The sequence below is a fragment of the Saccopteryx bilineata genome, chromosome 3 (genome assembly GCF_036850765.1).
Source record: "Saccopteryx bilineata isolate mSacBil1 chromosome 3, mSacBil1_pri_phased_curated, whole genome shotgun sequence".
In the NCBI taxonomy this organism is placed as follows: Eukaryota; Metazoa; Chordata; class Mammalia; order Chiroptera; family Emballonuridae; genus Saccopteryx; species Saccopteryx bilineata.
This window is the reverse complement of record NC_089492.1, coordinates 143,820,488-143,842,037: the sequence shown is the minus strand read 5'-3', so window position 1 is coordinate 143,842,037 and position 21,550 is coordinate 143,820,488. Positions and strand designations below refer to the sequence as shown.

The 21,550-nt window shown below is 39.7% G+C and overlaps 1 protein-coding gene across 1 annotated transcript in view; it reads right to left on the bottom strand.

Annotated features, from left to right (window-relative positions):
- DNAH6 (dynein axonemal heavy chain 6) overlaps positions 1 to 21,550 on the bottom strand; it is a 319,440-nt gene that overhangs the window by 168,602 nt on the left and 129,288 nt on the right. Inside the window, exons 30-38 of the mRNA XM_066267533.1 lie at positions 19,921 to 20,058; positions 16,998 to 17,165; positions 14,481 to 14,629; positions 13,059 to 13,166; positions 9,905 to 10,460; positions 9,001 to 9,123; positions 6,007 to 6,189; positions 4,731 to 4,874; positions 1,547 to 1,768 (exon numbers count right to left, since the gene is read on the bottom strand). Coding sequence (XP_066123630.1) covers positions 1,547 to 1,768; positions 4,731 to 4,874; positions 6,007 to 6,189; positions 9,001 to 9,123; positions 9,905 to 10,460; positions 13,059 to 13,166; positions 14,481 to 14,629; positions 16,998 to 17,165; positions 19,921 to 20,058 — 1,791 coding nt within the window. The remainder of the gene's footprint in view (positions 1 to 1,546; positions 1,769 to 4,730; positions 4,875 to 6,006; positions 6,190 to 9,000; positions 9,124 to 9,904; positions 10,461 to 13,058; positions 13,167 to 14,480; positions 14,630 to 16,997; positions 17,166 to 19,920; positions 20,059 to 21,550) is intronic.

Below are 21,550 nucleotides of genomic sequence, written 5' to 3'. Positions count from 1 at the left end.
ACAAATGTTAATAATTTCACATTAAATATAATATTTTTCAATTGTCTTTATCAGTAATAATTCAGAACAATAATAAGAAATAGGATAAGTGGAGAGAGGCAAAAGCCTGATTGAAATGTCTGTTTTGGCCCTGGCCGGTTGGCTCAGTAAAGTGTTGGCCTGGTGTGTGGATGTCCTGGGTTTGATTCCTGGGTTTGATTCCCGGTCAGGGCACACAGGAGAATCAACCATCTACTTCTCCATCCCTCCCCCTCCCTCCTGAAGACATGGCTAGATTGGTTTGAGCACATTGGCCCTGGGTGTAGAGGATGACTCTGTGGAGCATCCACCTAAGGCACTAAAAATAGCTCAGTTGTGAGCACGGCCTAAGATCGGCAGAGCATCAGCCCCAGACAGTGGTTCCCGGGTAGATCCTGGGGTGCATATGGGAGTCTGTCTCTCTTTCTCTCTCATTTTTCTTGAGTGAGAAGTGGGGAGGCAGAGAGACAGACTCTCACATGCACATTGACCAGGATCCACCCGGCAAGCCCACTATGGAGCGATGCTCTGCTCATCTGGGGCCTGTTGCTCCATTGCTTGGCAACTGAGCTATTTTAGTGCCTGAGGTAAGGCCATGGAGCCATCCTTAGTGCCTAGGGCCAACTTGCTTCAACCAGGTCATGGTTGAGGGAGAGGAAGAGAGAGAGAGAGACAGAGAGGAAGGAGAGGGGGAGGGGTGGAAAAGCAGATGGTCACTTCTCCTGTGTGCCCTGACCAGGAATTAAACCTGGAACATCCACATGCTGAGCCGATGCTCTACCACTGAGCCAACCAGCCAGGGCAGGAGTCTGTTTCTCTATCTCCCCTCCTCTCACTTGGAAAAGAAGAAGAAAAAAGAAAGAAATGTCTGTTTTTCTCTTTCTGGAGATTCCATTTAATTATATTTATTAGAGCCAAAGAAATAGTCTATCAGCTTTATTTCAGCAAAAAGGTTTTTTTTAGTTTCAAACCAAAATCCATCTGGGTTACCACTCAAGTCAATTTAATAACAAGAATCATAGAAGGTCCTAAATTTATTTTAGAATAATTTAGAGAGGACACAGTGAATCTCTGTTTATGCAGACTCCCCTGAAAACCAAGAAGACCAAACAATCTTGAATATACTCTACTTATTCAAGACATTGTTGCTATGTGAGGTAGAAGGAATTGGGCAGGAGGGGATAGACTGGCTTTCTTCACGAGTCTATTGGTGGCACAAACTGCTTGGCCACTTCCCACCCAAACCAGTGCAGTGGCAGCCCCAGACATTCTAAGGGGTGCAACATAAAAGTTCCCGAACACCAAACATTGGTCCCCTGGCGTATAGAGTATTGAAACCAAGGATTTATTCAGAAACTGGAAAACTTTGGAATAATCCCAAGGTTGATATAGAGACATTCTTCTTGAAAAAATAATCAAAACTAAAAAGAATTTTCCTTGAGAAATAATGTGTTATTCATGGGGCTTACAATTCTAAGTCTATCACACCTTCATTTTTTGAGAGATACTCTTGTTTGAGGTTTCCTACCTTGCCAACTCCAGTTGTTCCAGTAAATAACACTGAATGCCTGACCGCCAGTAGTTTTTCCATTAGATACCCAAAGCGCACTGTGTCAGCTGTAGGGACAAGCATTTCAAAAAACGGGACATCTCGGTTGTATTTGAAGGTGGGTATGATTCGTTCCCAGGGGTCCAGCCGTTTGGTGTCAAAGTCCATGTGAATGCTCCACAGATCGCCAGAACTGGGAAGCTAAAATATAAAGTTAAGCACCACTTTCAGTAGGATTGACACACGGCAATAGGAGTATTTGTGCAGAAACAAAGGCAGTCATAGCATATGGGTGGATTTGGGTTTCTTATTTCTTTGTAGCAAAGTAGTTGTTTCAGTATCATAGTTTAAATTCTTTAAATACAAGCATGCAATGCAATGCATGAAAAAATATGAAATATTAATTATATTAAAACCCCATCTTAGAATTGTAAAGCATTCTCAATTCAATTCAGCATTCAAGGGCTTACTTCTGACAAACACTGTGCTTGGTGCTGGGGTCAAGTGCTGAATGAGACCCAGCCTCTGCCTTCAATGGCTCTGAAATTCACACGGGAAAATGAAAAGACATGACTTAGTACCCATGGAGGAAAAAAGGGTCTAATGGGCTTTAGTACATTCACAGAGGAGGGATGGCTCATTTATATAAATATTTGCAAGGTGGTTGAAAATTTAAGAAGGCTTCTAAGAAGTGATGATGCTACAGCTCCAATTTGAAGGACAAGCAGGGGCCAGATGGGCAAAGATGGAATGGGGTGGGGATGGGAAGCAGGAGTCAGGGTTCAGGTTTAGAAAACAGGTCAGGAGGCTGAAGCCAGGGAAGCATCATGCACGCTGGGAACTATTAGAGCACTGCACCTGGCGAGAGATGTCAGGGAACATGGACAGGGGCCAGGTTATGAAAAGCTTTACTTATTAAAGTAGAGCTTGGAGCAAGAGTTCAGTAAAGGACCCTAAGTAAGTGGGTGAGATGATTAGACTGCATTTCAGCAGGTTCATTCTGGTAGCTGAACAGAACAGCAGTGTTTCAGGACCATTTGACAATGACTCAGTGAGAAATCCAGTATGTGTGTACAAATATGTGTGATATTTACCCCTACTATCTGCAATTCACTCTATTTTCTATTCTATTCTATTCTATTCTATTCTATTTATTTATTTTTATTTTTTTATTTTTTGCATTTTTCTGAAGCTGGAAACAGGGAGAGACAGTCAGACAGACTCCCGCATGCGCCCAACGCTCTGCCCACTAGGGGGCGATGTTCTGCCCATCCTGGGTGTCGCCATGTTGTGACCAGAGCCACTCTAGCGCCTGGGGCAGAGGCCACAGAGCCATCCCCAGCGCCCGGGCCATCTTTGCTCCAATGGAGCTTTGGCTGAGGGAGGGGAAGAGAGAGACAGAGAGGAAGGCGCGGCGGAGGGGTGGAGAAGCAAATGGGCGCTTCTCCTGTGTGCCCTGGCCGGGAATCATACCCGGGTCCTCCGCACGCTAGGCCGACGCTCTACCGCTGAGCCAACTGACCAGGGCTATTCTATTTTTTTTAAATTGAGGTATAACATAATATCCTTTGTCATAGTTTAGGAATCCAGTTCAAAGAGTTTTTACATAATGTAAATTTCAATGTAAGCACCCTTGGACTTCAATACAGAACAATGTCCAGCACCTGAGGAAGCTCCTTTCTTCCCCTTCCCTGTCGAGTATCAGCCACACCTGTATTTCATGTTCAAGTACTGCCAATAGTTTTAATGGCAGTTATAACTACATTATTCCAAGTCTAGGATCCAATCCAGGATAATGTATTGCATTTAGTTATATTTCTTTAGTCTTTCCATCTGAAAAAGTCCCCCAGCTTTCTTTGTCTTCCATAGCAGACATTTTTGAAGAATATGGCTCAGTTTATTTTATAGACTATTCATCTGTTTAAGTATTCCAGGTATTCTCATCGATAGATTCAGGTTATGCATTTTTGAAAGGAATACCCCAGAAGCAAGGCTGTATCCTTCTCAGTGCACCCTGTCAGGAGACATAGGTTTGTACTAATATCGATGATATTAACTGGATCATTTAGTTAGGTGGCGTCTGCAAGGTTTTTTAGTGCAATGACACTATTTTTTTTCTTTGCAATTAAGCAATGATTTGTAGGAAGTATTTTTAAATTATGTAAATATTTTTTCTTACCAAACTTTCTCTCACTAGTTTTAGTATACATTGGTAATTCTTGCCTAGATCAATTATTACCATAATAGTTGCAAAGTAATGACTTTCTGCCTCCTCTACAGATTAGTTAGTATTCTACTGTAAGGAAGAGCTCTTCTTTCTTCCCCATTTATTTCTTCATGTACATTTTTTTACTATCGGTATGGACTGACAGATTAATTTTCATTCAAAGGCTTGTAATCCCATATGATCATTGTTTATTTTGATGCTCGGATCTGCCCAGATTTGGCTCCTTCAAACTGGCTTCTGTGTTCTTCTGACATGTTCCCTCATTTAGTATCAGACGTAAGATGTTCTATGTACCTTCCCAGCCCCAGCCCTGGAATGAGCTGCATCACTAAGGAGCCTTAGTTCCCCTCCGTGGAGAGCAGTATTTAGAAATCAGCATACTGGGTGTGCTTATCGCTACTGAGGTATCATTGCTCTAGTTCCTCTCAGCACACAGAACTGGGGAAAATGTGCATGCACGAATACATATGTATAGAATGCACTAATACCACTCTCTCCCATTGTAATCGCTAATACGGTGAATTCTCATCTTTTTCTTTCCGTATTTGTAAATCCCTTCCTTAATAGTGAGAAACCCATTTGCCATTACCCTCAATCTATTTCATTTACTCAGTCTGAGCATGTACAGAAAGCAGTTTCAGAATTGCTAAATCATAACACTAGAGGATAAGTTTACTAACTGGAATTCAATATTCATTTATAGTCTAAATTTTTTTATAGTTTTATACCTTAATTTCTTCATTTGGCCAAGAAAGTACTAAAATATCTAATATAATAAAAGTTATTTATGGTTTAAAAAAGAGAATGATTTTAGAAACTCTTCTAGTGAAGAATTTATATTTGCAATAGAACTAAGGCTTTTAAAGTTTTAATTCTGAAGTTTAGTTTTAATGACTTAGAGCTAATATGTTAAAATTAAATTTATTTGGCTCTTACCCTGGCATCAGAATTGTCATCAAATTGTGTTCTAATAAAGGTATCAAAAGAATCCCAGTAGTTTTCAGTTAGATTTCCACCCAAGGACCATAAATAACAGAATACAAAAGTCTGACATAGTACCATGTTCAATTTTGTTTGCTCCTGAAAGAACAAAGAGGAAGGATTTTAATATTTTAGGTTAACATAAAAAGAATACTAAATTGCAAAGTCAAAAGACTTTTATTTTGTGTAGACTCACGCATTTTTATAACAGCATAGTGTATGTTTCTTATACTTTATTTAATGGTTCACAAAGTGATGTCCTATAGCAGTACTAATTTAAACACTCTGAGAAAATGAATGGCAAGGAGTGTCCAAAACAAACTCTCCAGGTTGTTTATCAACTGAGCATTCTAATTCTGCTTATGCTGCAGGAAGGTCCCTAAGCAGCTGCTGACAGACACACATTAGAAATATGTATGTTGCAGGCTGTAAGGAAATTTAAACATTGAGCATAAGTAAATTATAGGCTCTCTAACATTCCTTCCAACTTTTAGATTCTATTAACCTATCCACAGTTATTAACTGTATTTCCCCATGTATAAGACGCACTTTTTGAAAAATTTAGGATCTAAAAATTGGGTGCATCTTATACAGTGGTTGTAGTGGGTTTTTTTTTACTTGCATTTTCCGCTTTTTAGCGCTTGTTTTTGTGCTTGTTGAAGACAGTGATTCGTCATCAGATACAGATGAGATCAAGGTAATGAACAGGAGTTTTGACAGGGATGAAGAGTTGTATGAATTTTATGATGAATAAAACTTGAGTTCAATAACTTTACATTATACATTTTTTTTCAAGTTTCAGGCCCCAAAATTAAGGTGCATCTTATATACTGCTCACAAAAATTAGGGAATATTTCAAAATGAATGTGAGGTGAAAAAAAAAGCATTTGATTATTTTTTTTTTTATTAAACAAGGACATCAGAAAAGCAAAGACAAGTCAAAGAAAGTTGTTCAATTATGCAAATGTATGCAAACCAACTTTTATTTCATTGGTGAAAAGGCACTATACAAAAGGCTGAAAGTACTAGAGTATCTGCACGTTCCCTGATCCCCTAATTTTTGTGAGCAGCATACATGGAAGTGTCTTATACATGGGGAAATACAGTAATTCCCTGAAAAATTAACTTGAAAATCAAATGATCATATTACAGAAAATTTGGATTTATTTGCAAAGGAGCTATACAATAATCTAATTTTCTAGCTTTATATCAGTAATAAAACCTTTCATACCATAGTCAAATTAATTCCATCTTTCCCAAATATCAAAGACTCCAATAAGCAACAGAGTGTAGTCACTTTGCTAATGTCCACTTGTGGGATTGCTTGGTTGCATTTTTTATTGATAAAATGTAAACCATCATCAACATAATGTTCGAAAAGGTTCAATATATATTCTTGGGTTTCCTCATTCAGCTGAAAATAAAACAAATATTTTAGCAAGACCAGATAAAATATGTTATTAAGTTTAGAAATGAGTTGTTTCATATCTTTATATTATAATATGTTTTGTGACTTTTGGACTATAGGGTACAAATGCAATAAGATATAAAATAAATTAAATTAAAAAATACCTCCTATGACTTGGGACACATGGGGAGATTTGGGGTGGTAATGGGTACACAGGTGTTTATAATCATTTGTTAAACTGTCAATATGTATTTCATACAATCTTTTATATTGATATCTCTCACAATTAAGAACAATGAAAAAGAAGAATCATGAAAGAAAACATTTAAAAATACCTACTAGAACACCACTACCCTCCCCCCCCACACACACACATTGGTGAGGATGTAGAGCAGCGAGAACTCTCACTCACTGCTGGAGGGATTACAAAATGGTACAGCCACTTGGAAGACAGCCTGGCAGTTTCTTATACAGCTAAACAGTTTCACCATATGATCCAGCAATCACACTTTTGTTTATTTATGCAAATGAGTTAAAATTTTGTGTTTATAAAAACATTTTTTGGTTTATTTTTTTTCTAGTTTTATTGAGAAATAATTGATATACATCACTGTATTAGTTTAAGGTGCAGAGTTGACCCTTGAACAACACAGTAGTTGGGGTGCCAATACCCATGCAGCTGAAAATTTGCATACAACTTTTGAATGTACAGTTGATCCTTTACATCTGTGAATTCAACCAAATGTGGCTCAGAACCTGCATTTTAAGTCAATGTTTGGGAATGGGAAAATCGTGTTACTGATCTGCATGTGGTTGAACTCCCAGATGCAAAATCTGCAGATATAAAGGACCACCTGCATTTATTGAAAAAAAAATCCATGTACAGATGGACCTGCACAGTTCAAACCTGTGTTATTTAAGGGTCAACTGCATTGTGAAATGATTACCACAAAAGGGTTAGTTTACATCTATCATTTCATATAGATACAATAAAAAAGAAAATAAAAACTCTTAGGATCCACTCTCAATAACTTTTCTATATGTCACATAGTAGTGTAAACTATAGTTATTTTTAATAGCCAAAACTTGGAAGCATTTGAAATGTCCTTCAGTAGGTGAATCAATTAATGTGATAAATCTATACAATGTAATATTATTCCATGATAAAGAGAAATTATATATCAAGCAACAGAAAGACATGGAGGAACATTAAATACATATTGTTAAATGAAAAAACCAATCTGAAAAAGCTACATAGTGTACAATTCCAACTATTCTGGAAAAGGCAAATCTATGGAGACAGTAAGATCAGTGGTTGCTGGGGGCTGAGGGAGAGTGGATGGATGAAGAAGTGGAGCACAGATATTTAAGGCAGTAAAACTACTCTTTATGGTACAAAATGGTGGATACATGACATTATGCATTTGTAAATTCCATAGAATTGTACAACACAAAGAGTAAACTCTAATGCAAACTACAGACTTTAGTTAATGTATCAGTGCATCATTATTGATAATATATCACAATGTATCAATATTAACACACCAATAATATATTAACAATGTATCAATATCAATGATGTATCAATGATATTGATCCACCTATTTTAACAAATGCACCACAGCAATGCAAGATGTTAATAACAAGGGAAACTATGTTTGGAGGAGAGGGAGAATATGAGGACTCTCTGTACTCTGTTAACATTTTCTGTAAACCTAAATCTGTTCTAAATAATAAAGTCTTAATTTTTTAAAATTTATTTATTAAATTTAATGCAGTGACATTGATAAATCAGGGTACATATGTTGAAAGAAAACATCTCTAGATTATTTTGACTATCTGTGCTGTGTACCCCTCCCCCAAAGTTAAATTGTCTTCTGTCACTTTCTATCTGGTTTTCTTGTGCCCCTCCCTTCCCCCAACCCCTCTCTCCTTCTTCGCCCCATCCCCTCTTCCCCCACCCTAAAGTCTTAATTTTTTAAAAGTAAATTTGGGAAAGTTTTAAATCTTATGGTAACAGCCATGATAAATTCTCAGTTTTGAAAAGTACTTTCTTTAATAAGGTACTCTGAGACTAGACCACAATATTGTTAAAATGATGATGCCTAAGAATGAGCAAAACAATAGTTTTCTAATTCATCTTTGGATAGGAAGAGGCAGAGAAGATGGCTTTTTTGGAGTGGGGACTGGGATGCGGCAAAAAACTTCAAAAGATAGCTTGTTAAAGTAAGGTAAAGAGAAATCCTATTTTAGAATGGAGAGGGTGCAGAAGTTAAGGTGGAACTGAACTGTTGTGAGTAATAATGTAACACCTTTTTTCATTTGGGGTAGAATGAAGCTTCTGAGGTTAGAGTATGTCTGGGATCATGAAACTAAGACCAAGTGGGAGGTACACTGGTTTCCTCTTCTGTCTGGCTCTCAGCGCTGTTATGTTAGGGCTTCCTAAAATCTGAAAATTATGACTGTTAGTACCTGGACTGAAATGTCTTTTTCTTCACTGTGTTCCCTCCAACTATCCCAAGCCTTCGGCAGTCTTTCTAAATGCCCTAGCCTGTTTCTAGCTGTGTTTTGGAGTCAAGGGAGGGGTCTGTATTTGTTCTTGAGAGGAATCAGTCTGGGGAGAAGCTGGGCAGGGTAGGCAGGGACCAGAGTGACAGACAGACTGGCAGGCTGAGGTTGTAAACAGCGAGGATGGATACGAGGAGTATGTAAACCCTCCTCGAGAACTCCCTCCATAATGCACACGAAGACTTACCTTACTGCAATGAAGGCACTGGAGGGAAACTGAGATATTGGGAAGTATTGGGTTGCACTTACTTTTTTAGAAATGCTCTTCATCCAGGTTTTAACATAAGGCATCCATTTCAGTTCTTCAGGATCCACAAACACCATTCCACATCGACTAACTGTTGCAGGAGAAGCAACTTTTAGATCTTGCACCTAAAATTAAAGAAGGTTGAACAGGAAACAGCTAATATGATATTTCTTTATTACTGAACCTTCAATGTTAATGAATCACATGTTCAAAGTTTAAGTTAACACTGAAAGGCTTCATATGGAAGTGGGAGAGCTATAAGTAATCAGAAATGGAGAAGAAAAGTTCAATGAAGCATAAGGTGAAAAAACCCGTAAGTATAGGAGGACACTGTCAAATCCTTATGGCGGGATTAGGTATTTATTTTTCCTTCTTTTGTCTCTTCTTTCTTATTTCATTCTTGTACCAATACCTAGTCTAATACCTAGCATGTAGTAGGCATTCAATCAATGTTTGATGAATAGATATATAGTAGGGATATTATCTTCCATAATATTTTGTCACTGTATCTGGTCCACATTACTCTTTCAAACCTTCCATCAAATGTTCATACCACCCTGGGATAACTTATTCACTTTAAGTACAACATTTTTTTTAATTTAGAAAGCACTTCAAATTATATGAATTCATCTGTATATATTAAATATCTCCAAATGAAAAGAAACAAGTTCTGAGAAGCCAGAAATTACTGTGTTTCCTGTTTATAGAGAGACAGGAATGTTTGAGAGACTTTGGTTGTCAGGAGGAACAATACATCACAAACAGACAATTTAGTAAGTATTTAGTACATAAACAAAACATCATAGTAGGCCTTACAGTTAGTAAATGATACATCAGTGTGAGAAAGAAAATGATCAGATGCCATTCTAGCAAATGGTTTCTTCACAGCACGGCACGTATATTTACCTCAAAAAGCATGTGGATTTGAGGTGTGAGTTTAATCCTCTCACTGTTAGCCAGGCAAAGCATTTTGTTATCATCCAACACTGTATTCATATTTTCAATCCAAAGAGCATCCACTGGCCCATCACTGATGATCCATTTATGGTCTTCTGAAGTATCACTCACAGCTGCTCGGACGCTTAGTGCCATTAAGCCATCTTTCCACTCAAAGGTTATGTTATTTACTTCACCATATAATTCCCCCATTGTAATTGATTTAGGATTAAGAATGTATGTCTTAACTGGTTGGTAAAAGGGATTATCTATACCAAGTTGTCGCAAATTCCCTAAAGTTTCTGCTAGTATTCGGTAAACTGTGGTTTTGCCACCTCCAGTTGGCCCAACTAACATAACACCATGCCTTACTAGCATAGTTTCATAGAACTGAATCACTTTTTTAACCATACATGTCTCAGGCTGAAGATTTTGTGTTTTCATGACATCTATAATTGTTGACTGCAATATACCATAATCGTGTTCTGGAATTTGGACTCCAGGGAAAAGGTCAGATATGATTCCACTGAAATAACAAAAGTAAAATCAATTAAGAACCATTGAGTTTTTCCCATCTTTGTTACAATTAATTAAGTAAATATTAAAATGAACCTTATTTTTCTCACTGAGCTTCTCTTCTAAACATGTACAGTACTAGTATGTCCTATGTGTTATACCAGAATCTATCAATCCTCTAACATTGTGTTTGATTTTTTTGTTTCCTGTGCTGTAGACCAATGTTCTTAAATATACTGGGAGCCTTCTGAAGTAAGGAGTATGTCTTGTGTGTTTGTATTGTCCGCAGTATGTGACACAGTGCCAAGGTGAGGAATCTAGTCATTTATTTTTAATACTATATTTCCAACTCAACTTCTCCTAAATGTCCTTATGTGTGCTTATAACTGTATGTTGATAGCAAAAAAAAAATAACATGAAAATAAAAATAGAAAACTAGCAGGTAAAAAAGGGAGTAGAGAAAAAATTGGCTTTCTGTGGGAAACAGTTAAAATTGGGTTTCTATGGGTAAAAAAAATCTAGATCTCTACTTCATACTATATACACAAATGCATCCGGGATACAGTACAGGTTTTAATATAAAATGGCAACAAAGGTACTAGATGAAAATATAAGAGGTGCATTTTGCACCACTGTGGTAAGAAGGTCTTTCTAAGAAAGACAAGAAATCTACAACTGTAAAAAATGTTGTAAAGTGAAAAAAATAAAAACAAGTAAAAAACAAACTTCTGTGAGGTAAAAGGCTTTATATACACTCTTAAAGAATAAAAGATGAAGAAGTATTTCCAATTTTTATACCTATAAAGTTTATGAGTTTCTACCAACCAATAAGTAAAAGAGCAAAACAAAAAAATGCATAGAATAACAAATATAAATGACCATCAATGAACATGAGAAATGACACTAATAATTAAAGATATGAATGCATTAAAGACTCTTGGTCCCGCTTTAAAACATTTAAAAGGAAATGCACATTTTCATAAAACCATTTATATAAATGTAAAATGTCTTTGGAGGATTTCTTGATAAACTCTCTAAATTAAAAATGCTTGTTACCTTGTGAACTAACAAACACACTTCCTGGAATCTCAGTTATAGAAATATCATAAGTGTGCAAAAGATAAGATAGATGATAGCCCTGGCCGGTTGGCTCAGCGGTAGAGCGTCGGCCTGGCGTGCGGGGGACCTGGGTTCGATTCCCAGCCAGGGCACATAGGAGAAGCGCCCATCTGCTTCTCCAACTCCCCTCCTTCCTCTCTGTCTCTCTCTTCCCCTCCTGCAGCCAAGGCTCCATTGGAGCAAAGATGGCCCAGGCGCTGGGGATGGCTCCATGGCCTCTTCCCCAGGCGCTGGAGTGGCTCTGGTCGTGGCAGAGCGATGCCCCGGAGGGGCAGAGCATCGCCCCCTGGTGGGCATAGCATCGCCCCTGGTGGGCGTGCCGGGTGGATCCCGGTCGGGCACATGCAGGAGTCTGTCTGACTGTCTCTCCCCGTTTCCAGCTTCAGAAAAATACAAAAAAAAAAAAGATAAGATAGATGTATAGAAATGTTCATCATTGTATCCTACCAAAGGGAGTAGTTGCAGTTCTCAGAAACAGGGGCACTGACAGAGACAAAGACAGAGGGAATCCCCAGCAGTCGTAAGAGGACACCCGTAGGACAGATGCGCACGGGGGTAATGGGCAGGTGGTCCCGATTAGAGCAGGACAGAGGGCTCCAAAGAGACAAATTCAATAGAGCATTTTGTTTAATTGAAGGTTTTCTTGTTTGTTTGTATTTAGGAGGTTTACACTCTGGTAGAATTTTGAGACAAATTAACAATAGGTAGATAAGAAAGTAGGCAAAGTACTAAAAATGAAAATATAAAAATATAGCAAAAATAAGAAGCTAGGTAATTTAATAACAAGGGAAGTATTGCATAGAATCCTATAGCTATGATAAACTATTGAAATCCTAGATATTTAGCTCAAGTGGTACTGTAATATGACCATCAGGGTGGGTTGGAGGTCCGGGGGAAGAGCTGCATGTGCAAGTACTCATTTCCCTGTTAGAAACTTAACATGTAATATCTAAAACTGAAAAATCAAGAAATGACAGAAACATGGTACTAAAAATATGGAGGAAAATAGCAAAATGAATGAACTAATTAATAAAAATTATTTGATTTTGGAAAGTTGGTGAAGGGCAGGGAATGGTTGTTTTTCATGAGACTAATTTATGACACCATTTTATTTTTAAAACTACTACATGCATGCCTTAGATAAATGTCAAGCTAAATAATAAAAGTAGAAATACATAGAAAAAAGCAATCCCATTTATGTTAAACCCAAATCTAATTTTGGGTGGTGGGAATTTCTTATAACCAAATGTTAATTTGTACAGCATGCAGTCTGATATATTTTTTTAATTGGATGGATGATAATTATAGTCCCTTTATTTTAAACTAATATATATATATATATATATATATATATATTTAAACCACAATAAGTATCTCTAGAAAGATGAGAAAGTTATTACCTTGTTAGAGACAGATATGTTTGTAGATAAGACTATCTTTTACATTTACACGGTAGATACTCTTCATTCTGTAACATCTAGAAACGTACCTGAACAAAATAGCGTCATCTGTTAGGAACTTGGGCAAGTTGGAGTCTCGTAAAGCTCTTATCAACACTACGTCTTCATTTAGGTCTGGATTCTCTCTTTTTAAAGACCTAATTTTAAAATAGTAATTCAGATAACATTGTGAGAACATAGCATTGAATGTGATTTTCCACACCCCTGGGTCTGGGATTCCACCTGCAGAAAGCTGTGGGGGGCGCCCGGCTGCAGGTTCCTGCTGGAAGCTGAGGAGCTTGTCCTCTTCGCACAGAGTGCCCTTCTCCATCAGAGCATGCGCAGAAGTCAGGTACTGTCTCCCTGCCCTTGAGGGGAATGACAAGGACACCTCACCCTCCAGCCTCATCCTCCCTGAATTTACATGCATCCCTGTATGCATCACTATGATTTACATCCTTGTGACTGTCTTGTACTTCAGCCTGACACACCCAGCTTTGCTCTTTTGTGGGCTCTTATTTCCCCTTTGGGATCCAACCCAGTTACTCCCTTCTCTAGAAACTTCCTCCATCCCTCTGGGCTAACCTTGGGCATAGTCCTCTGGTGGTTTTCACTACATCGTATCCTAGATGATAGCGCATTTGCCTGCCTCACCCACTGGGCTGTAGTGTGTTCTTTGAGTGCAAGTGTATTTGAATGCCATAGTATTGCTTTTCCTTAAGTGGCAATCCTGTGAAGAGGAGAAATACTGTACCTTGGAGGTTAAAAGAAAAAACAGAGAGGTAGAAGGGCAGAGATATTTGTGCAAAAAGCCAGGGATACATAAGCCAGGCCAACAAGAGCCGGGTGCAGCAAGGAGGTACGTCCCCTCAGGGACTCGGGACCAGTTGGGGATTCCAGGGGCAGGACTTTCAAGAAGCTATCATGGGAAATTGGAGCCTGAAAAGAGAAAAGGCTCGTGCTTTCCTAGAAGCGAGAAGGCAGCTCAGTCTTGGACCATACTGTGAGGACAGGTGACAAGAGCCTGGATTGAAGATAGAACGACGAAACGGAAGTTTTCCAAATACTTCAGGTCTTGCCAGGTGACAGATTTGACTTAACTGTATACGCATAACAGACTGTATGCCTTTGAAGTCTCATCATGGGCTTACGTTGGTAAAGGCTTTTGTAACACTAAAATCCAGTGTATGTGATAAGGAGAGAGGAAATGAAAGTTAGCCAGAGCCTCAACTAGATTCAGGTTCCTTCTGGGCACAACCTGGTTGGGCCTCACAGTGAAGAACTGCTGTGGGGTGAGGAGAAATGCCTCATTTCACTGTGGCATGGGAGTGTCAAGATAAGAATGACAACAGCAGCTTCTAACATTTATTCATCACTTACTAAGTTACTTTAAAAGCTGTTCATTAATTAACCATTAGACGCATTTGATTACACTTTTTGAAATTTCACTGTTGACCACCTTGGTCTCTTACCCAGCCATGACCAGTACAGACTTGACAGCTCTCATGCCAAAGTCGTAGTGATCTTGCTGAGACAACTGTTCACTGCACAGCTTGTACATCTGAGTCATTTTTCTTGCCAATACTTTACTGGATTCAAATCCTTCAGAGTACAGAATTACCTAGAAAAAGTATAATGCAATGCTTATTATATTATATTGACAAAAATAAATTAGCATTATACCAATGTAGTCAAAATATACTTTAGGCATTATAGATTTCCAAGTTCTTTCATCATTTAACAAAGAAATGTAAAGATTGAAGGGAAAGGGGTTTTCTGAGCCACAAGAAGGTGGGAGATGGGATACTGTATTGGGAGTTCCAAGTGCTGATTCTGCTTTCTTTCTCTAGATGAAGATGTGGCTTTAGTGACACTTGCTTCAAAGAGTAGAGTGCCCACTGCTTGAAAATGTTCACATAGTGAAGGTTGGATGGTGTTACAGGCCGGACAGTGTCCGTGACAGCAGCGTGCTCCCTGTAGGCTCCCGGGAGTCCAGGGAATCTATTAAAATATTTGCAGCCACTCTCTGGCCCTGGGATGCTACCTTGCTTCTGACAAGTTTCTGAATCCTTGGTTAATAAGTCAATAATAATAGTGGAGGTGGGTACAGACCCCCCCACCAACCCGTAATCTATTAGAATCACTGTAATTGGCCTCAAAATTGCGGTTGGAAATGATGCAGGGATTTCTTACTGGTGTCTGTTTTGTTTGCTCCATCACTCCCTGTTTGCACAGGGTTCTGCACACTGCAGGTGGTTGAGAATATTTACTGATGACAGACCTGACTCATTCAGTCTGTAACAACCATAGGAGCAGCACTCAATGGACTGGATTTTTAAATTTCTTCAGTGAGTTACTGAGTAATAATAGGATGAAACATGAGATGTGAACAAAATGTTGGACTGAGTTCTAAACCTGGTTTTCTTCCTACCAGCTTTGGACAATGAACAAGTCACTCATTGTCCCTGTCTGCAGAGGGTCTAGAGTGAACACACCACCTGCCTTAAAAGCCGGTCACCCCACTATGACCAGAGAAGGTGCTGGGGACCCAGGAGATGATGCATGCATTCTACTAATAAAAGCAGTAATTTTCCTAATGGGAGCATTTCCCTCCCACCCCCACCCCCCACCCCTCACCCCCCAGAGTGAGAAGCAGGGTGGGGGGGGAGGCAGACAGACAGACTCCCGCATGTGCCTGACCCAGATCCACCCGGCACGCCCACCACGGGCGATGCTCGGCCCCTCTGAGGTATTGCTCTGCTGCAATCAGAGCCATTCTAGCGCCTGAAGTGGAGACCATGGAGCCGTTCTCAGTGCCCAGGCCAACTGCGGGAGGCAAAGAGAGAGATAGAGAGGAAGGAGAGGGGGAAGGGTGGAGAAGCAGATGGGCACTTCTCCTGTGTGCCCTGGCCGGAACCGAACCTGGGACTTCCACACGCCAAGCTGACGCTCTACCGCTGAGTCAACCGGCCAGGGCCTCTAATGATAGGATGTGACATGGTTTAGTCTATTCTTAGGTAATTATTTTTACTTCATATAAAGAAATATTATAAATTAGCTGTTATAAAAGGAATTATTAACCACAGAGTAATCTGTGTTTTTTGGAAAACTTCATTCTAAATTAAAGAGTAATGTTTGTTATAAAATATGGAGCTGAGCATAAAGGGCCTTCTAGAGCCCTGAAAATATCCTGTATTTTTGGTCTTGATGGTCACATAGGTGAAAACATGTATGAATTCCCTGAGCTGTATGCCTATGATCTGTGCATTTTACTATATATAAATTATACCATTGTAAAAAGTGTCAAGAAAAATCACATTGGCTCTTAGCTAATATGAAGAAACAAAAACCAGTTTAAATATAAAAATTTCTAGATAGACACAGAAAGAACAAATATAATATAAATAATTAGTTAATGGCTATTTTGTTACTAAGCTGATACAGACTTATAAACCAACCCCCACCCTCCCTCATAATGAATTATTTTCCTCCCCTCAAATATGAATCTAGAGAGCTGTTTAAAGGAAGGAGAAAGTATAAGTTAACACTTCTCCAGACATTTGTAAATCCTTTCACATAGCTCCAACTCAACATCCCAGACTCTAATAAAAAATAATACAAAAAGTAAGAATAATATAGTATTTTTAGAATGAATCCAGACATTTTAATTTCTAGAGATGAACTGATAAACCCTAATGAACCTATTCAACTCACTGTTTCCAGTTTTAAGGACCTACTATATTCTAATACCATTCTAGGCATTAGGGATATAGCATTTACACACACACACACACACACACATGTACACACACAGAGACAATAAAAATTCTAAGTGATAGCAATCATATCTACTCTTATGAGCAAACAATGCTGTTTATATAAGCTTTGCCAGGGTACATTCATAACAGAAACTTTCTACTTCAATAGAACCAAATGGTAAATAAAAGAAACAAGCTTAAATTTGTTCTGCTTTATAATGCGAAGCTCACCTCTGCAATCAAGGCATAATTTGGAACCATCATTGCAAAAGGTCTGAACAGGGCTTTCAGATTATCTGGCAATTCAGTTCTGCCTGCATAGCCAGGATTCATTGTGATGAAGGCTGCACAAGTCATGACCAGCTTTATTTCCCTCCCCTCAAACATGAATCTAGAGAGCTGTTTAAAGGAAAGAGAAAGTATAAGTTAACACTTCTCCAGACATTTGTAAATTCTTTCACATGATTATTACTGGAGTCAAAATATACGCAATGGAGCATTCAAACAAAGACAAATGAATCCTGCTGTTAGCCAACAGGGACTATTTTCTTCCCTGATCCTGTCTTCCCCATTCCCTGTCTCTTCTGAGCTCAGTGCTTCCAACTCTCTGCCTCCCTGCTCCAGCACTGCCCAACTGTCACTTACTGCCTGGCCCAGTTCTGCAATTTTCTAGGCCTCCACATTTTTTGCTGAGCCTCCTCAATTCAACTTAGACCGAATGCCCACTGAACCTCTCTATCCCCACTTTCTGGTTTTCCCCCAAAACTACCCCTGCACTTTTATTCAACAGCAAACACCTGTTGAGCATCTGTTGCAGGTGAGGCAGTGGGTTAGGCATGGATGTGGAGAGCTGAAGGAGACTCATTTCTGAGCCCTCTGGAAGTTTCTGGGCTTGCTGACTCAAGCCTGCAAACCATGACCATGCTGTGCAATTGAGGCTGGAATGGAGGTGTGTGCAAAGCCCACTGGGAGCAGAGCCCACTGGAGGAGCAGGAAGCCTGCTGGAGAACTGAAGAAGGAGGAGGGGCATTTCACATGGACAAGTGGGGACAGCTACTCCAGTCAAAGGGAGCAGAAACAAATTACACTGCATGTACAGGGAATGACCAGCTATTCACTCTGCCCAGCGGTAAAGTTCTTTGAGGAAAGTGTAAGTAGGTCGGGCCTGAGCATCAGGAATTTTGCATTTTAGATTAAGGAATTTAGATTTTGTCCTATTGGGGAGGAGGAAGCAGAGAAAACTTTTGAGCAGAGTGTCAGGGTCAAAGATGGTAGTAGAGAGGCTGGACAGGGGGTCCAGTAAGGAATTGTTATTGGGGGGGAATGATAAGAGCCAGAATTATGGGATTATCATTGGGGGCAAGGGGCAGCTAGCAGAAAAAATTAAGTGGACTTGGTGATTGATGGCTTAGATTCTGGGGTTGACAGTAATGGGGAAGATCCAAGATGAATTTAGGGTCTAGCTGGGCCACTAGATGAAGGCAGTATTAAGATCACGAAGAATACAGGGGAAGATGGGACAGAGCTGGGAGATGTATCATGTCCTGGAGGAGAACATGCTGGATGGTACAACTGGAGACTGGTCCTGCTGCTACTAAATTGCTATTTGTGTTATTCAAACCTGTAAATTTCCATTCTTTAGTTTTTTCATCCATTCCAGGGAATAGGTCATATTCCAACTATCTCATCTGGCCACTACAACTTGAGGATGAGACTTGTTGGTCTCTGGTGTCCTCCACCTTTCTCTGACCTCACAGGGGTACTCTCTACTTGGCCAGGCTTTGACTTGTCCTCCATTCTCTGTGATCCTTCCTCCTTTCACCCCATTCTTGCTCACAGCTACTCAGCAAGGTGATAATGACCTATGAGTTGTGCTGTATCTGGAGGACCCTGCATTTAATACAGGCCTCTCAGAGAAGGCAAGGGAGTATGTAGTTAAAGGAATGCATACTTTACAGTCACACAAACTTAGGTCCGTGGTGTTCCCAGAAATACTTCAAAATTCCTTTGAATCCTTTCCACCTGTACATAACCTGGGGAAAATGCCATCTACTTTACATAGGTTTGGTGTAAAGATAAAATAAGTGAGTGTAAAGTACAACAACCTGTACAATTTAGCAGCTCGTTAAATTCCAATTTTGGCATTCTTTTACTTGTTCTATAGTTTGCTGTTTTCACAGAGGTGATAATCACACATTAACAACTCTTCTGCAGGGATCCTTCCAGTGAGCATGGCCCCTGTCCCTTGGAGCCCAAGCAGGGTCCAGGGACCCCCTTGCTATGTCAGCATAAACCCTTATAGCTGGATCCTGAGGAGGTCAGGGGCTCTTCAGCAAGGGGCCAAGTTAGTGGTGGGGACCCTTCAGGGACCTGGGGCAGTGGCTGTGTAAATACTAAACCACTGGCAAAGCTAGTCTGGTTTATATAGTCTGAACATTAGTCTGCCCTTTGGTGATCTTGTGACCATATATCAGAAGGTCAACACAGAGTCTTAGGGGACTTGGTTCACCCTTCACCGTGATCAGCTGCCCGGTATAAAACTATTCTTCAAGAACATGCTCCTATGGGCTGAAATATTTTGAAATGGTGGGGCCACATTTGTATCTTCATCTGATCCTATATTCCTCAGCTTCTCCTGTTCAGTGAGTTCTGGAGAGCCGGGGATCCCCCGGAGTCCCCAGCACCCTCTCCCATGTTCCGCCAGCACCAGGCTGAACCTGGGGGCCATTATGAAGGCAGAGGAGCCCAGAAGAAGCAGCACCAGAGAAACTTAGCAGGGAAGTAAATGTTAGAGGCAAGAACAAGAAAGGTGAGGAAGAAAATAGATGTGTATGTGTGTGCATAAGAGAGAGAGAGTGTGTGTGTGTGTGTGTGTGTGTGTGTGTGTGTGTGTGAAGAAGAACAGAGTTGCGCGAGGGCAGGAACTGTGCCCCAGGTCCCAGCACAATGTCTGACGTGCAGTTGTTTCTGTGTTGCCTGGATGAGGAACGAATTCTCCCAACCAAGTTGTGTTACTGTAGTGCCCAGTGATTACACTGGAAACACGTCACAGGCAAGCTAAAGTTCACACTGTCCTTCCAAAAACACAGCATGCGGTACATTAATTACAAACTGAAGAAGTGCTACCTTCACAGAATGTTGCCCCATGCCCTACCTTTGTGGCTTTGGCATTCCTAATGGTAATGAGTTGCTGTGCGATGACTGAAAGGACTTCTATGTCAATTCGATTGAATTCATCAAAGCAGCACCAGGCCCCTGACTGCGCCAGACCGCTAAAGAAGCGCCCCATCATCTGAAACCAAAGCAACATCATTCAACTTTGCATGACATCATTGAATGCCTTCAAAAGTTATATTTTAAGCTGAAATATTAAATAGAAAAGAGGCAGTATGTGTAAAGCAATAGTTGTATGTGAATAATGGGCTGTGTCAGAAGTTAGCACCTTTCTGTTTGAAGAAACATCATTTTATCTCTTTCTAAATAATTTGAAACTAATTTTTATATTTAATTATATTTAAATACAATGACAATCTGACCAATTTCCATGCTTTTTCATACCCGTCACTTACCTATGTAAATACTTGACAGGTTCTCAAAGAACACGTGGAATAGACACACTTAAGAACTTAAAAAAACCCTGAAGAATTTTACTAATAGGAGCCTTCATTGTCTTTACAAGCTACTCCTGATGGTGGGTGACAGAGAAACCGCTGGGCAGAGCACAGCTGTGCATGTCAAGGTCGTGGTTCCAGGTTCCACAACTGAATCCCATGGGTGGACAGGCATGACCAGGCCCCTGTGGCCATCAGAAGTATAGAACCTCCTTTGGAGACTTTAAGTTTTGGGTTCAGCATTTTTGCTCAAATAAAATCTTAAAATTTTTAATATGCTTCAGTTTATCTTTTTTGTTGTTATATTCTGAAAGTTTATTCATTATTCTGACTTTGGGAATTCAAATGCATTTTTAAAATTTATTTTTCAATTACAGTTTACATTCAATTTATTTTGTATTAGTTTTAGATGTACAGCAAAGTGGCTAGAAAATCATGTACTTTACAGAGTCATTCCCCTCTGTTTCAAGTAATCCTTGGCCCATACTATTCATTGTGGTACTGCTGGCTATATTCTCCCCACTGTAATCTACATCTAAGTGACTATTCTGCAACTACCAATTTTCACTGCTTCATCCCTTCCCCTTTCTTACCCAGTCCTCCAAAGCCCTTCCCCCGACAGCTGTCAGTCTAGTCTCTGTATCTATGAGTCTGTTTCTACTTTGTTTGTTCATTAGATTTCGCATGTAAGTGAAATCATACGGTATTTGTCTTTTAACACAGCCCATGGTATAGGTTTGGTCTCCTGAACTCAGTTTGCCAATTAAAGAGTCACAGGTCTGAAATTGAAATGTGAACCTCTATTTTCCTGGCAAGGTTACAGAGAGAAGGCCCTATAGCGCCTGTGGCCCGGGGCATCCTTCATGTTGCCCTAGTTCGACCCTGCCCAAATAATTTTTCTTCAACTTTCTTTTGGATTCTGTGAGATATCCCCACCATCCCAGTATCTTTTCAATAAGCAATCTAAACAAATAAAAGAAAATTACTTTAAACAAGCAAAACAAAATATGAGGATATTTAAGTGAAGTAGAGAACAGATGTAGGAGATCTGGAGCAGAGAACAGAGATATAATGATAAATAAGAAGGAATAAAAATTTTATGGCCCTGGCCGGTTGGCTCAGAGGTTGAGTGTCAGCCTGGTGTGTGGAAGTCCTGGGTTCAATTTCTAGTCA